Genomic DNA, 17,772 nt, shown 5'->3' on the forward strand with positions numbered 1-17,772 from the left:
CCCACATTCCAAGTGTCCACCCTCCTCGCTTACACCTCGCTAGACACTTCTCACACAGAACCAGAGGGGGATCAGTCCCGTTGACAGTGAAGCTGAACAATCAGAGCGCTTTACTTGATAAGTTTTTAAAATATGTTTTTAGAATATATTATGTGGATTTGAAAGACTGCCATAGCTTTGTTTTAAGCATTTTATTTTTCTTGGGTTTGGAGCCATAGTATTAAGGGAAAATAAAGAATTTGTTCCCTAGCTCTCTGAATTAGGGAAGCACCGCAGTCTAAGATATTGAAGAGGAATTTTTCCCCCAACTTTTAAAGGTACATAAAAGATCAGGTCCTGTTCCTTAATATTTCAACCTTTATGAAGAAATAAACATTTTTGTTAAAATAATTTTAAGCCCATATTGCCTAGTTCTATTTTTTAAAAATGCCATTTTAATTAATTCTTTGAGAATTTCATACATGCACAAATATTTTTTTAATATTTTCTTTTCTTTATTTATGAACATTGGTGTTTTGCCTGCATGTATGTATGTCCTTTTGAAGGTGTCGTGTTCCCTGAAATTGAGGTTACAGACATTTGTTACCTGCCATGTGGGTGCTGGGAATTGAACCCAGGTCCTCTGGGAGAGCAGCTAGTGCTCTTAACTGCTGAGCCATCTCTCCAGCCCCAGCATAAAGTATATTTGAATACTCCCTCCCACTCTTCTTCCAGCTCTTCCCAGAACCACTCCTTATCCCTTCACCCTCACCCTGTGTTCTTTACAGGGTTCTTGTAGGATACTAAGTATTTTTCCCTTTCCTGTTATGTTGTTATATTTCCATAAATATCTACTTGTTTTATTTTTTGTTGTTTATGTGTTACGTTAGTATACCAAATATTTTACCTTGAAAACAGTTAATTTTACTCTTTTTTATACTCTTAGATAAGTATATTTTTAGTCCCATCGATGTGAATTTACTCATTCATTTTGTGATAGACTCATCTATAGCCCAGGCTAACCCTGAACTTAGGATCTTTCTGCTTTAGTTGTCTAAGTGCTGAGACTGAATCATGCCTGGCTTGGATGGATTCTCTGTTTTTGGTGTTTTTTTTTTAAAAATGTTTTATTTTTCTTTATGTTTTAAATTCTTTACTTCTTGTGTATGTGCATGATGGACAACTTTGTGAAGTTGGTTACTTCCGTCTGTCTTTGTGTGGGTTCTGGGGATTGAATCAAGTCCTCAAGGCAAGCACTCCTCTCCCCTCCCGCCCCCAGTCATCTTACTGCCTCTGCCTCACTATATAGTCTAGGCTGGCCTTGAACTCATGATTGTCTTATACTGTCCCGAATGGTGGGATTACAGGTATGAGCTGCCACTCTGGGTGTATTTCTCCTGTTTGAGTTGCTTCATTGAGTTTCACTTTTCATTCTAAAGATTCATGAAAATACTTAGCGTTTGAGTCCTGAGCTATAGTATGAGGCCAGGAAAACAGAATAAAACTTTTTTGTCTTTATTAAAATTAAAAGCTTTATGGAAGCTGTGGTGTGTTTGTTTGTTTTGTTTTGTTTTAGGCATGATCTCAACTGTGTAGCTCTAGCTGGCCTCTAACTCACAGAGATCCACCTACCTCTGCCTCCCAGAGTGCTGGGATTAAAAGCATGTGCTGCCACGCCTGGCTTGAAAGGTAATTTTTGTAATCCATACACCTGACAAAAAAGTGTAATGAAGACTGTGTGAACATCTCTTAGCACTTTACAGTAGAAAATAAAACATTTCAGTAATAAAATGGACAAATGATATACAGCACACAGGTGGTAAGTAAACACATGAAAGAATTATATGTGGTGATAGAAATGTCTTATAACTTCGTAATTTTAACATCCTCCTCCTCCTTATGATATTATAGTTTTACAAGATTTCATCAGTGGATAAAATTGGATAAAGTTTGTGTAAGATCTTCCTTTGTTATTTCCTTTTTAAAAAAGTATAAAAATTACATTATTGTAATGAAATAAAAAACACCCCATAGGTAGTTTAACAGCCACTCAAGCAAGCACTTTCACAGACCCAATGTCTATACATTCCAATGAGCTACTGTATGAGAAAACAAGCAAAAAAGTCCACAACAAATTTAAAATTAGAAAATAGCTTTATGTCTTTTCACAACCATGCATTCCTTTCTTCCTCATCACCTGATGCTACCCTTTCTTGTTCTTCTTTCTACATCTTGTACCCACATGTACATTTGTTTTACATTATAGGCTAGGATCCACATATGAGGGAGAACATGCAGTTTTTTTTTTTTTTTTCTGAGATTGGATCACCTTGCTTAATATTGTACAGTCTGTGTCCATCTATTTTGCCAGGAAAATCTTTAAAGGAATTAGAGTATATTGTCATTAGAAAATTAATGTTTTAAGAAGATGTTTAGTTTGTTTTAGGTACATAACGATATTATAGATTTTATATATGCTACTTCAGCCTGGGTTTCCAACTCTTCCACAACCTTAAATTTTTAAGCTTTCTGCTCTGTTAGGCTGGAGAGATACCTTTGTAGTTAGGAACATGCTGTCCAAGCATGAAATTCAGAGTCCTAGCGCCCATGTACAAACTGGACATGGTCCAGTGCTGTCTGTAACCTTAGTGTGGAGGAGGACAGTCTCACTGGAAAATGTAGACTTGAGCTTGAGTGAGAGACCCTGCCTTGAAGGAATGAGACTGAGAGTGATAGACACTGGTGCCTTTCTCTGGCCTAGACACATATGCACAGGTATGCACCCCGCAATACAGATACATGCACACCTGTGGGTGCACATATAGTTTCTACTTTTCTTTTTTTTTTTGTTTTTCGAGACAGGGTTTCTCTGTGTAGCTTTGCGCCTTTCCTGGGACTCACTTGGTAGGCCAGGCTGGCCTCGAACTCACAGAGATCCGCCTGGCTCTGCCTCCCGAGTGCTGGGATTAAAGGCGTGCGCCACCACCGCCCGGCTCTACTTTTCTTTTTCTTCCATCCTTGTAGGTATTATTCACAGTCCCTACTTGGGGTGCCCAAAACACATGGGGGTAGAATCTTAGAGGACTAGGGGGCTTATTGTGAGTTACCTTCTTATTCCCTTTTAATTTCCGTTTGAAGTTTTACTACTTGGGTGTTTATGGTTCTCATATACTTGTACTTTCTTTTTCTTTAAAGATTGTTTTGAGAGAATGCAAGAAGTCCAGTTGAGTTCTGGCTTGCCATGCTAAAGTCTTAACCCTTTTTCTTCTCTTTTTAGCTCTATGTGCTATGGAAGTGCTCCCGCTTGCACTACCATCTCCTCCTCGTCAGTTATCAGAGTCAGAAAAAAATCGGATGGAAGACCAGGAGGAAAATACACTAAGAGAGTTGCGGTTGTTTCTCAGGGATGTCACCAAGAGGCTGGCCACAGATAAACGCTTTAACATCTTCAGCAAACCGGTGGATATTGAAGAGGTCTTGTTTCAGTAGTGTGCAAACAGTGAAGTTGAACTGGCTAAAAGAAAAAAAATATTGACATCTTTTTTGGAAGGAAAAAAAAGCAAAGGCATGGATGAATATTACCCCTAGCCTATAAAATTTTAATCCATGTGATAACTATCAGTGTCACCAGCAAACATCTGGTGACTTTTAAGTGGAATTAGTGACCAATTTGTATATGTCCTCTTAATTATTACTGCTATCTGTGATCACCTACTCTTCAATTTAAGAGGAGGATTAAATTTACTTTTGTGAAATGTCCATAATAGACTATTTTTATTCCAGGATAAATCCTGCTTTTAAAAGTACATTGATATCAATGCATTGGTGCCAGTACTGGCATTGCCTTAACTGTTTGTATCTGTGAGAAGAGGCGGTAAAGCCTTTACCTCACCTAGTCTTTCTGCTTTAGAAGGGCTTCTTGCTAAGTCACTGCTGGAAGTTAAGCACATCCCATGTACTTAAAATCTGTCCTCTCCAAAGATATTCTCTGCTCCCAATGGAAAATTCCTCATTTTGTATGTGTATTGTTCTGTGTAATTGTGGCAACTTGGTTTGTGATGGTGAGAAAAGGAATTTTCCATTTGGAATATACTAGAATGCCATCAATGAAAAAGAAAACAACTTTATCCTGGGATAATATAGTGTGGATGACCACAATATAATCTTTACTGGCCTTCTCCTTATAGTTCAGACTCCATGTTTGAGCAGTTTTGGTGTTTTTAGTTTTTTTTTTTTGTCTCTAAAAATATTTGAATTATAAAATGATTCAAAGTTTAATGTTGTGTCCTAATTGTGAAATCTGTGTTTTTGGACCTGAGCAGATTCCTTTGGAACCATTACGTCATCTGTGACTGGGAAGAATGAGTTAGCGTTACATTTTTCCATTCAACAAGTCTGAAAATACACATCTTCCCTTCTTTTGGAATAAAGGGACTGTCAGAATTCTTATTTAAATGTTTATGTACAATGTGTAGCATTGTCCATTTGACTTTTTCAAAAAACATGCAAGGTCATTTTATTACTTTTTTAGTGTCACAGTTGAGGAAGTTTACTAGTGACGTAGTCTTGCTTTTAATTCGAGACAGAGTCTCATTATGAGACCTGGATGACTTTGAATTTGCAATCCTCCAGCTCCAAAATTTTGAGATTATAGGCATGCACCACCATGCTTGAAAGCCCACAGTCTTTCATCCTTTCCATCATAGCTACCTTCTGCCTTTTCCCACTGGAATAACAGGACATGTAAGACATGTAAGAAATGCTTTTAGCTTAAAAAAAAAAAACCCACAATTTTTAGATAATAGTTTTTCCTTACAGTGTTTTCATTTGAAACTATCAGCTAATTTTAAAGATTGCTTTTTATGGTCCTAAGAACTAAGCCCAGGGTCTTACATGCTCAGCAAGGCTCCACCAAGCAAACTATACCCCACCCCTGAAGGCTGTTAAAAGAAGAGCCAGCCTCCCATGCTTAGATGAACTGGTTTTCTTCTAGCTCAAGAAGCTTTTTTTTTCTCCTAATCACAGAATTTTGGCAGATTTCAATTGTCATCTATTTTTAAGAGAACATAACATAAGTGTTGTAAATCATGGTAAGGAAATGTAAAGGAATAGAAATGCTAACTAGGTGTAGGTAAAAATTTCAGTTAATGTTATGATCCTCTTTTCCATCTATTTCCATTCTGGTCTTGCTCTCAAAGCTGAAGCAGGAGTATCAGGGGGAGACTAGAAAAGGGAAAGCAAGAGAATACCTGAGTGGTTTAAGACATAAAAGTGTATATTCAAATAGTGAATTAGAAGTGGCTAAAATCTGTCACCTGAAGGAAGCAAAACATTAAAAAGCATACTGAATTTAAAATTAAGCATGTGCTAAAATTTCATACTCTTAATAGTATAAAACTCAAAGTGCCTTTCTGTTTATAAACGTGTAAACTTAAGATCATCGGAAGCTGTATGAAAACAAACCTCACTTTGAGAGAATAGAAACTGTCCAGAAGTTGGTCCTAAGCTAGTTTTAGACATTGCTCAAGTTGCTTTCAGACCACAGTTCACTACTTAAGATTGCCACTTGAGAAAACAATAGACAGAGCTTGCTAATCCTTCCTTACTGGTTATGTGACATTAAAATGTAAAACTTACTATATAAATCCTGACTGAATGTAGAGACAAGTCCAGCAAACCCTTTACAAGTTAGAAAAACAATACTTATTTGACTCAAAACGTGTGTAATGACTCCAAAGGAGTAGAAAATACTTTCCATGAAATGGTTCGCCTTATAATAGAGTTAAAAAAGAAAATTTTCTTGAAAAAATTAAAAACGCATACCAGAAATTCTCTAGTAGTATGAAAATCTCTGCTTTTATTTTCCTTTGTTTTTCTTTTTCTTGAGGTGACAACACTTACTGATGCTTATTGGGTACTTTACCCACACATTCTCTTCTCAGATAAACCCAAAGGATTTAAAACCCAAAACTGACTGTTGGTTTCAGATTTCAAGATGAGCACCATGAAGCTTTTCATGGAAAGTATGTCAGATAGTAACTTCAGTAGAATAAATAGCCATAAATAGCACTGTCATTTTACTCTTCTATAGTTAACTACTTAAATTTAAGTTTTCTGTTTTCAATTTGTGCTTTTATGAACTAAAGCATATAAACAGCTAGATGTAATTTTCATTAAAGCGTCCTATTTGTTTTAGGTTTCAGATTATCTTGAAGTAATCAAAGAACCAATGGATTTATCAACAGTAATAACTAAAATTGATAAACATAATTATCTAACGGCTAAAGATTTCCTGCAAGATATTGACCTCATCTGTAGCAATGCTTTAGAATACAATCCAGACAAGGACCCTGGAGGTAAGGACACTTAGGGCAAGGTGCCAGTTTCGGCATTCAAGTGTGCCTGTTTTAAAAAGTAATAACCTACCTGGTAACACCATGCCTAAGCCAGAAGGTTTTATAGTTCTAGGCACTGTGTTTTTATGCAGGATTTACTTTCCATTTTCCTTTTAATTCTTATACTGAATTCTAATTTTGTTCAGACAGATAGAATAGTTAGCAAATGAACTTAACTTAAAATTTGTTTGTTTAGCCAATATTAGTAGTCATCAGTAGTCCACTAAACACAGAATTTTTAATTTGTGGGAAGTCAGGATTAGATAAGTTTATATATCAAACTCTTCAAAAAAAAAAAAAAAAAAAAAAAGGACACTGTATAGGATCACACTGTATAGCCCTGGCTTGCCTAGAGCTTGATAATGTAAACCAGGCTGGGCTCAGACTCACAAAGATCCTCTTGCCTCTGCCTCCTCAGTGCTGGAATTAGAGCATGCCATGCCCAGCCCTATGTATCAGAATTACCCTTCTGTATAGTGGAGGTATTCTTATATAATTTTATTTTACTCCTAGTTCCATTCTATGCTTTCCAGAGGTGTCCATCCTTTTGACATAGTGACATGATGTTATCATCAAATGTATTAGGTCAGATTTGTAGCTGTCCTGGAAATCATGTAGCTAGTGGGCTGTAGGTTGAATATGCCTGTTAGTCTGTAGTTCCAACTCTTGTTGCCCTCCAGGGAGAAGCACTAAGAACATACCTATAGTTAAACAAGGTGGATTGGTTGTAAATAGAGATGATTTTTATAACAAGAATGTGTGTCATGGCAACCATTAAGGATTTGGTATTATGTTATGTAATGTTAGGGAAAGTGTGAGAAAGTGAGACTTAGCAGTGAATTGGATGTTGCTAGGTAGCCAGATTATTTTGTGATTAGGTATTCTAAGAACCTAGGAAGTGAGCTTGTTGAGATAGCTCAGCAGGTAAAGGTGTCTTCTACCAAACCTGGAGACCTGAGTTTGATCCCTGGACCCCACGTGATAGGAGAGGATCTATTTCTGCAAATTGTCCTCTGAACTCCACATGCATGCAGCCATGTCTCCCCTACCTCAAATATTTTTAAGTGTGTGTGTGTGTGTGTGTGTGTGTATGTGTGTGTACAGAATTAAGCAGCACTAACACCCCTAAGCAGGACATTAGTGAGAATAGGATTATGTGTGGTCATTTTTGTGCTTAGGACAGTGTTCATGTTTTGTTCTGTGCTTAGATGTAATTACAGAGTTGTCTAGTTTTTATTTGGCCCATCATGGTCACACAATGGCTTTGTGTGGTGCTGTTTTTAACATGAAAATTGAGATTAAGCTGATCATGCTAGGCTAACTCTCAGCTATCAGGATGTTTTTTCTTTTTTTTCTTCACTAGGTGATACACCAATTATTAAAGCATTTATGTAGGTTTTTGTTCTTTAAAGATACTATATCTGTATTTGAGAACAGTGGTTCTCAACTTAAGCCATGCAGCAGAATGACCTGGATTTCTCAGTTTTATATGAAATTACTTTTCACATGAATTTAGACCATAGTAATTGATAATATCCATTTCAGGTCCAGAAACAATAAATATTTACATAGTAGGGCTTGGTGGATACTAGTTCTTGATATTTGTGTTCAGGATATTTGCTTGCTACAGTTTTTGTTATTTGCTTTACTTTTAAACTCTTTTAAAATGGTTTATTTAATATATGAGTGTTGGCCTGAATATGTGTGTGTGTGTGTGTGTGTGTGTGTGTGTGTGTGTGTGTGTGTACTGTGTACTGTGTACATGCTTGGTGTCAGTGGAAGCCGGAAGAGAGTCAGAGCCCCTGGAAACTCAATTTACAGGTGGTTGTGAGCTGTCAGATGGGTGCTGGGAACCAAACCTGGGGTCTTTCTACTAGAGCAGCCAGTGCTTTTAATTTAACCCTTGAGTCATCTCTCCGGCACCTGTAGTTTTTAATGATACATGCCTTAGAAAAACTATGAAAATAAGACAAAAAGTTAAATAATTTCCAATTCCATTACTTAATGTCTAAGGCTGAAGAATATATATGCACATTAGTTTCATTAAAATGATATGATTATTTTTAATTTTTTGTTAGTATATCTACAAAGTGTTTTTATACAATATTTTTATTTTTATTTATTTATTTTTTTTTGGTTTTTCGAGACAGGGTTTCTCTGTGTAGCTTTGCGCCTTTCCTGGAACTCGCTTTGGAGACCAGGCTGGCCTCGAACTCACAGAGATCCGCCTGGCTCTGCCTCCCGAGTGCTGGGATTAAAGGCTATACAATATTTTTAATAGATGATTGTGACTTGCTCATAGTTCATGTAACATGATTACCAATTGCATCCATTTTCCTGCAAATTACTTATTTCACTCTTCTTTGTGTATGAATGCAACTCCTTTGAGTGTATATTTTACATTTTCTCATCCATGTGATAGTATCTAGGCTGGTTCCAGTCTTGGCTACTGTGAACAGTGCTGTTGCAGTAAGCATGGGTGTGCAATATACCCTTTGGGTATATGCCAAGGAGAGGTTATGCTTGCGTCATATGGTAGTTCTACTTTTAGTTTACTTGAGAAACTTTTGTATTGATGTATTTCATAGTGGTTGCACAGGTTTACACTCCTGCCAGTATTGTATAAGGGCTCCTCTTTACCCACATTGTAGCCAGGTTAGTAGAGACATTCTGAGTGGGTTGAGAGAAAAACTCAGTGTAGTTTTAATTCCCATTTCCCCAATGGCGAAGGATGTTGAACATTTTTTGTTTATCTTTTTTCTATAAAATTATGTAATTCTTACATATTTTTTTTCATTCCTCTAACATCTTTTGGAACTCTTACTAATGAGTAGATTTGTCCCACATTAAAAATTATATATAGATGTAATATAACTAAGGGCCTATTCCTGGACATATTAGATCTTTTAGTTCTTTTCTCCTCTATTATAAATATGAATAAATATTTTTATAAAATGGCACAGATCTGTAATTCCAGCAACTTAAGACTCTAAAAATAAGTCAGGTGTGGTGGTGTACGCCTTTGATCCCAGCACTCAGGAGGCAGAGGCAAGTGGATCTCTGAGTTCAAGGCCAGCCTGGTCTATAAAGTGAGTTCCAGGACAGCCAGAGCTATTACACAGAGAAACCCTGTCTCGAAAAAGCAAAAAAAAAAAAAAAAAAAAGTGACTCTGAAAATAAATAAAGGGCTGGAGATATAGCACAGTGATTGAGAACTTTCCTAAAATGTGTGAGGCCCTAAATTTCATTCCTTATAGTACTTCCCAAATAAAAATTATATAGTTATGTGTGTATCTTCAGATTTTGTTAGGGCCACTGTTAAGTAGTGCAGTAATTTGATGTCCATGAGGGTTTCTTATGTCATCCTGCACAGAATGGGTGGTAGGAAACAGGCGAATTTCAAGCTCCTTTTACCCCTTTCTTTGTCCCTCAGATGAGATCAGATCGGAGTGACTGCATGTTGCTTTGACCTTGTGCCCTCAGCTTCTGGTGTGCCGTGGTGTGGTGGGAATGTGCTATGACTTATGCTTCTGTCTATGCTGCTACTCTCTAGTTCTTTGATGGTTATCAAGTCAAGTTTCTAAATTGTAGTTTTCCCATTTATATAGTAGGGATAACAAGAGAATTCGTTACTTGGGGTTGTTGTAAGGATCAAATAAAAAAGTGTATTATGTTGAATGTTACGGCATGCCATTTTCCTATTGTTCAAATTAAATATGTTGCCATTTTCCTATTGTTCAAAGTAAATATGTCAAGCCCTTAGCCTAATTCCTTGAGTTGGAAGTATTCCTTACAGGTTGGCTGTTGATATTTATATTCTCTTTAGAGGAGGGGTGGGTTTCGAGACAGGGTTTCTCTGTGCAGCCCTGGCTGTCCTGAAACTGGCTCTGTAGACCAGGCTGGCCTCGAACTCACAGGGGTCCGCCTGCCTCTGCCTCCTGAGTTCTGGGATTAAAGGTGTGTGCTACCACTGCCTGGTGATATTTATATTATTATATTCTCATCATTATTTAAATTGTGATTTGTTTGGTGTTCCATAGTAGTTATGTACATATATGATCTAGGATGACCCCCAGTTTGTGTTTATTACAGTTCCAGGATCACACTTTAAATTTAAACATATTTGGAAACAAATCTAGGGACCATGAAAATAAGCCTAAATGCATGTTAGAGGAAGCTAGGTTAGGAAATAAATCCAATTTCCCACCAGATAATTTTTTATACCCTGTTGATATAAATACTAGTTTCAGGGAAGATGCAATGCTTTCTGATGTGATAATTACCTTTTACTGTAGAATGTGTTGGTTTACTAGAGGCCATGACTCTGTTTCACGGGTGGAGCTTATGTGGTATATTTGGGACTTTCCTCTGTTCCTTAAAGATAGATACAAAGAATGTATCAGGAACGTCTGCTGTGTTCACGCCCACCCCTCTTATATCTTTAGTCAACAAGAGAACATTTTTTTCTTAGCAACTGAGCTACTTGTTATGTATTTTCCTATAAAACAACCTCAGGGTCTGTTGTGTAGCAAGTGGAAATTGCATGAATGTTGGATTACTTTTACAAGGTCCCATGAGTATTTAAATGTTTACAACGATCTGCTTGGCAGAACACATGGCCATTTGGGGGGTATGGGAAAACTACTTATACAGAGAAAAGTCTTTGGAAGTTAAATATGGCTACATGTTTACCAGATTATCTTGCACGAGGATGATGTGGATGGAAATTAAATGTGAAGTGATGAGAAATTTAACTTGTAGCTTCTAAATGTGACCAGGGTGAGACATTTGACTCTAATTATTATCTTAGGGATAGGACATGATGAATTAAATTTGACCACTCTGTATTGTTAGTCTTATAATGCATCTTTACCTCACCTCTAGGACAATTCTTAGACCTATCATCATTTGACCAATTTTGCTGAAATTCATCCTTAATCTTACAGTCTTCACAGACTCCCAACATTTTGTGTCAATTGCCTGGGGTCAGAATTCCAAAGGCACTCATTTTTTGGATCCATCTGTAGTCCGCTCAGTACATTTTCAACTTTGTCATAGTTGTACCTCATGAATTTCAGACTTAACCAAACTCACTTATATTTCTGTTAGTGCTTATGACTACCATTCCCTAATTACTGAGCAGGGTACTTGGTATATAAGGATGTCTGTGACACTTCTTACTCCTTGAGACAGAGATGTGTAACCTGTGTTAGTATTATGATAGATCAGTAATATGACTCCTGGTTGGCAGATTTTGGTCTGTATGCCATTATACTTACCTGCTAGGACTAACATACAAAATAGGACAGACCAGGAGCAGTAAGCAACCAAAGTTTTTTCTCAATGTTGGAGGTGAATTATTAGTTCAACATGAGTCAGTGAGTTTGATCTCTTCCCAAGAGCGCTCCTCACGGTTTACCACATAGCCTTCTCCCTGTAGCCTTTTCTGTGTCTGTGTGCATACCTAGTGTGTCCAGATTGTCTTGTAAAAGGACATCAGGCACTGTAGATTATAACCTATCCTCTTTTTCACCTAATTACCTCTTTAGAATGGCTTATTCCCAAATACAGTCACATTCTGAAGTACATGTAAATTTTGAGGGAATACAGTTCACCCTGTAACAGTTACATGTAACACAACCCCAACTGTCTAGAACTTTATTATTTTTTTATTTTTAGAATATTTTTCTTTTTTCTTTAACATTTTCAGACGTGTACAATGTATCTTGATCATATCTACCCTTCTCTTATGCCCTTTTCTAATCTCCTTGGGCACCAGACAGGAATATTGTGCACAAACATACATGCAGGCAGAAACACTCATACACATGAGATAGACTAAATAAGCCTAAAAATAAGTACTAGTTATCCTCAAAAACTTACAATAGGAGGGAATGTGACAAAGATATATATGCGATGAGAAGCATCAGAAATGGCTGAGAAAACTCTTGACCTAAACAAATATCTTTTTTTAACAAATAGTGCTGGAACAATTAGATATCAGTATGCAATCAAAATTCTCTGATCTATATATAAAAGTTGATTCAGTGGATCATATACAGAAATTAAGAGCTTAAACATATCCAAGACATTAAAACATAGCTCAGAATTTAGTAAACAGTAAATACCCCAATTTAAAAACAAAAGACTGGAGCTAGGCCTTTAATACCACCACTTGGGAGGCAGAGGCAGATCTCTGTGAGTTCAAGGCCAGCCTGGTCTACAGAGCCAAGTTCCAGGACAGCCAGGGACTCTTAAATAGAGAAACCCTGTCTTGAAAAACCAGCCAACCAACCAACCAACCAACCAACCAACCAACCAACCAACCAAACAAACAAACAAACAAAAAGACAGAGTTGGATCCACTTGCAAGAATGAGGCAGAAGAATTACTCTTGTAGAGGATCTGAGTTTGGTTCTCAGTTCCCACGTGGGGTGGCTCATAGTGGTCTGTAACTCCAGCTCTGAGGGAATCTGAGGGTACATGCAGATGTGCATGTATACATAAATAAAATCAATCTTTTTGAAAAAAGACAGAGAAAATATAACAGATGCAGACTGAAAGAAGTCATTGTGTTTTTTTGGTCATTGATAGAATTGAGCCTGTGTTCGTGTGCTTGCATGTCTCCATTGGGATATATTTTAAGCATCTTAAAACCAAAATGCCTGAAGCTAAATTCATTAAAAGTAATCTCTAACTTTTCCCTTCTTTCTTCCTCTGTCCATTCCATGTTGTTGTTTTGTGTGTGTGTGTGTGTGTGTGTGTGTGTGTGTGTGTGTGTGTGTGTGTATCTTTATAAATGGCACTTCCCTCTCTCCCTTCCCCCTTTTGGATACAAGAAGCTAGAGAATTACCTTTGATATTTATCAGACCCCTCATCTACTTTGTCACCCTCTCCTGTGGCTGAGAGTCCGTTTCAGATCTCTAATCTCTTTTCATCACTGTAGTTCCAGTTGTGCTCTCTCTCACTTCCTTAAAGAGCTTTGTGATTATGCTTCCGGATTGTATCTTAATCCCTCTAATCCAGTCTCTAGATAACAGCCGGGATGGGATTTTGAAGATGTAAATTTGAGTCATGTTACTTCCTTGTTCATGGCTTTTCAGTGACCTTTCATTGCTTGTAGGATACATTTTGAACTCTTTGGAGAAGGTCTGGTACTTGGCTATTGGGTTCTCTCCACCAGGTAACATTTCAGTTTCACTAACTGCCCTAGCTCTTGGACTTGACACAGTCTGTACCTGCAGCAGTTCCCCTCCTCTGTCTGCCACTCCAAAGCTTGTTCACACCCGCCCACGTGCCTCTCCTGGAGAGGCTCCTCAGAACTTAGGTGAAATTTGACTTTTCTTCATAGTCATCAGTCAGATTGGCGTTTTGTATTTTTGTTGTTGCTTGTTTTGTCTTTTGAGGGAGAAGGCTTTTTATGTATGAGATTCTTATTTTAAAGACTGTCTCTCTGTGTGTACATATCTATGTGGGTGTGTGCATGTGTGTGCTTGTGTCTGCAGAGGCCAGAAGAGGGTATCCGATTCTCTGGAGCCAGAGTTTCAGGTGGTTGTGAGCTCCCTGAAATGGGGCTAGGACTGAACTGTGGTCCTGGAATAGCAGCAGCAAGCACTCTTCCCCTCTCCAGCTGAGATATTATTTAATTATACTTTCCTATGTAGTCTGAAAATTGTAATTTTGTTGGAACCGTGTCTGATTTCTTTTTGTGTGTGAGGGGGTACCTCTGTGTAATTGTTACTTCAGTTTTTCTAGTATTGTGGACAGTGTTTGTTGAATGAATATTTAGAGAACATATAAGAAATGTACCAGTGCTGCACATGTGCTGTTTGTTTTTATAAGATTTCCACAGTACGCTATAATCATAAGTGTTATAAATAAAAGATATACTTTATGCCTTGACTGCAGAGAGAAAAGTAAATATTTATTTTGGATTCTTTGTTTTGGTTTTATTCTTGAGATAGGGTCCCACGTTGCCTACGCTGGGTTGGAACTTGTTGCATAGCAGAAAATAACCTTGAACGTATCCTCCTGCTTTTCCCTTAGAGGTGTGCGCCACCATGCCAGGCTCAGACTGTTCTAAGTCATCTTGCATTTTTCTGTTTTTTCACATCTGGAGCCCCGGAACTCCAGAAAGCACCACTGACATTGCATTGTTCATGATCCAGTCATTCCTATGACCTGTGAGGGAGACAGTGTTTATAGTGTCCCCTTAGCTGTGGTGACACCTAGAACCCCGGGTGCTTCTCTCTGCCTCTGCCCACCAAGTTTGTGCTTTGGCCTTTGTTTGTTGCTGTGTTTCTCAGACAAGATCGTGCTGTGAAGTAGCGAGGGCTTCTTGGAATTGGTGGTCCAAGTGCTGGGGTTATAGGTGTATACTGTGACATTTGGCTTTGCCTAATAGTCTTGCATACTTTAGATTGGGTAGTTTTTCTGCATTTATCTGGTTTTGTCACATTTTACAAGAAAGCTCCTTTACTCAGAATATTTTGTGTTCTTTAGCACAATTTTGACTAGCTGCTCTGGTTTAAAAAATAATAATCTTTTAGTTGTATTTGTGTGTGTGGGGGGGCACACATGCTATACTTAGTGTGACGGTGTCAGAGGATCACTTTGTGGAGTTGGTTCTCTTCTACCTTTACATGGGTCCCAGAGATAGAAGTCCGGTTGCCAAGCTCCAGCAAATGCATTGCCCACTGAGCTCTCTCACTGGCCCTTGAGTCCCTGGTATCCATCTGCAGCAACTCTGGGGCATAGAGCATATCCCCAATTCTTTGAAAATTATATTTTATTTTTAGAAAGTAAAAATAAAACCATATTTTGAGGTAATGATTTAATAGAGTATTTTTAGATCTTAAAAGTCCAATTTTCTAAGCTATTGATAGAATAGCTCATATTTTTACCCACCTCTTAAATGATTCTTTTCTTACCTAAACATGGGTTTATAATTTAAATATCTGTATCTTTTACTTTTCAAGGCATTCTGAGTTAATTTTATTCCATTCCTATCTAAAATAAATTTATGCCAACTTTTTTTAACAGACAAAATTATTAGGCACAGAGCTTGTACCCTGAAGGACACTGCACATGCCATCATTGCAGCTGAATTGGACCCAGAATTTAATAAACTCTGTGAAGAAATTAAGGAAGCAAGAATAAAAAGAGGTAAGTTCTCTGTTCATTTTATTCATCCTCCTGTGACACAGGACACCAGAATGTACTCTTTGTCTCCACTAACAACCTCATATTAATTTATGATACTAACATGGGCCATGTAAATTCTAAAGGATATTTCAAAACTTCATCTGTGAAAGTTTGAGTGCAATGGTGCATGTTAAAGAATAAAGTATTAGTGAAATTTCTTAAATGATTTACATATTATATCTGCATTTATAGCTGAAGAGATTTTAGTTTTCATCATTTCACATCTAATACCAGTACTTAAACTTTTTGTATAAATATTTTCCCCAGTGTGTTAACACTTATGTGTAATTTTTTAATTAGAGACACAAATAAGCATATGGTCTGCTTATTGGCTGTACAGCTGTGTCCTAGAGGAACTTCAGTAGGAGGGAGAGGAATGCCAGTGGCAGAAGACAGAGCCCATCGACTTCAAGCGTGGAATTGGTTAGATCACTTTAGCGGCAAGAAATAACATGTTCTCAGTGTTTTAGGAAAATGAAAGATTGAGTTAAAAGCTGTGAGAGCTATGTTTCAGTTTCCACAGAGGCAAACATAGATTTGCTAGATTATCCAGTAGTTCTCTTCCTTGGAATCTATCCAAGCAAAATGAATATGTGCCCACATGAAACATGTATGTGAATGTTCATAGGAGTGTTATTTATTCATAATAAATAAAAACTGGAAAAATACAAATGTCTATCAACCGGTTAATGAGTAGCAAAGCATAGTGCATCCTAGTCCATATTACTCAGTGAAGTACTAATATAAAATGATACAGGACTTAAAAAACAGTGCTACATGGAATAAAGCAGTATGAAAGACCATCTATTGAATGTTGTCCTCCCGTATAAAGTGGCAAGTATGTTGATAACCATTCAGTAGTGGCTGTCTGGGACAGCCATAGATTTCTACGGGCGACTACAAAATGGACATTTGCTAAAAAAAAATTTATGTTTAAAATAGGTGGTTTTTGTGTTATATAAATTGTATCTCAGTAAGACTCGTAGGGAAAAAGGTAGAGAAACAATATGCATTTTAATTAATGAAGAGTGGAGCTAAACAAGATAATCATATGAGTGATGCATATGTAGAGAATACTTTGTGGGATTGGCCTGCCAGCCTGCCTGCCTACCTTCTCTTTCTTCTTTTCTTTCTTTCTGAGAATTGTTCTCATATAGCTCAGGTTGCCCTCAAATTCACTGTGTAGCCAAGAATAACATTATCTTCTCTACTTCCTAAAAACTGGGATTACAGACCTGTGCTACCACACCCAGTTCATACAATACTGGGGATCAAAACCATGACTTGGTACATACTAGGCAAACACTCTGCCAACCCGAGCTATATCCCTAGCCTAGTAGAAGGTGCTTTGAAGGGAAAGAATGTTGCAAGTTGAATGAATGAGTATATACCAATTCTGCCAGTCAAAATAGGGAACATATTAAAAAAAACCGTTTGTTTGTGTATATGTACAGATGAACCAGTTATCTTTAATTTGACCTATTTTTAGGATACCTGGTTGGAGATATCACGTAGGCAGATAGAAATATGGCTAGTAGGCTAGAGATCTTTGAACTAAAGAGATATATTATATAACATCATTTAAAAACCACACACAGTGGTAGTGGCACACGCCTTTAATCCCAGCATTTGGGAGGCAGAGGCAGGTGGATCTCTGTGAGTCCCAGGCCAACCTGGTCTACAAAATGAGTTCCAGGACAGCCAAGGCTGCACAGAGACCCTGTCTCAAAAAAACTACAATACATACATATGTATGTACAATACACACAAAGGATGCTTCTTGTAGATCAGAATTAGAAGCTAGGTTATTGAGAGAGCTGTGAGAAGCACTAGCACTTAAGATTATAGGGAAGAAAAGATTCTAGTGAAGAAAATTGAGATGGAATGGTTACTCTTCAGAAGATAGTGCTAGGAAGTGAAACTTAGGGCATTGTGGTGTGACAGGCAGCAAGCCAGGTTGAAACTGTTCATGAGAATGTAGTTTAGTGACCCTGTACACTTATTGTACATTCTAAGATAGTAGAGATCACGACTTTTAAATAATATACAGCCTTATTATTCCACAGTCATATTGTGAAATGTTTCTCTTTTGGAATTAAAATGAGTGAAAATAAGGCTCCTTTGAGCATTAGGATAAGCATGGCCTGCCAGGTATTTTTATTCTTACGATTTTAGTATCAAGTTACTTCCCCA

The 17,772-nt window shown here is 37.4% G+C and overlaps 1 protein-coding gene and 1 long non-coding RNA gene across 6 annotated transcripts in view; one reads left to right on the top strand and one right to left on the bottom strand.

The window, feature by feature from the left end:
- The window catches only part of Atad2b (ATPase family AAA domain containing 2B), a 136,738-nt gene that overhangs the window by 99,610 nt on the left and 19,356 nt on the right, over positions 1-17,772 (top strand). Inside the window, exons 21-23 of the mRNA XM_059248368.1 lie at positions 3,257-3,453; positions 6,176-6,335; positions 15,418-15,540. Coding sequence (XP_059104351.1) covers positions 3,257-3,453; positions 6,176-6,335; positions 15,418-15,540 — 480 coding nt within the window. The remainder of the gene's footprint in view (positions 1-3,256; positions 3,454-6,175; positions 6,336-15,417; positions 15,541-17,772) is intronic.
- The window catches only part of LOC131897445 (uncharacterized), a 29,634-nt gene continuing 13,472 nt past the window's right edge, over positions 1,611-17,772 (bottom strand). Inside the window, exons 5-7 of one of the 5 annotated variants that reach the window (XR_009375690.1) lie at positions 12,258-12,327; positions 3,087-3,493; positions 1,618-1,690 (exon numbers count right to left, since the gene is read on the bottom strand). This is a non-coding gene — a long non-coding RNA (uncharacterized LOC131897445). Of the gene's footprint in view, positions 1,691-3,086; positions 3,494-12,257; positions 12,328-14,278; positions 14,557-17,772 lie in introns of those variants that run through there. The other 4 variants (XR_009375689.1, XR_009375691.1, XR_009375692.1 and 1 more) reach the window with 4 other exon arrangements.

Source organism: Peromyscus eremicus, chromosome 22, assembly GCF_949786415.1.
Source record: "Peromyscus eremicus chromosome 22, PerEre_H2_v1, whole genome shotgun sequence".
Taxonomy (NCBI): domain Eukaryota; kingdom Metazoa; phylum Chordata; class Mammalia; order Rodentia; family Cricetidae; genus Peromyscus; species Peromyscus eremicus.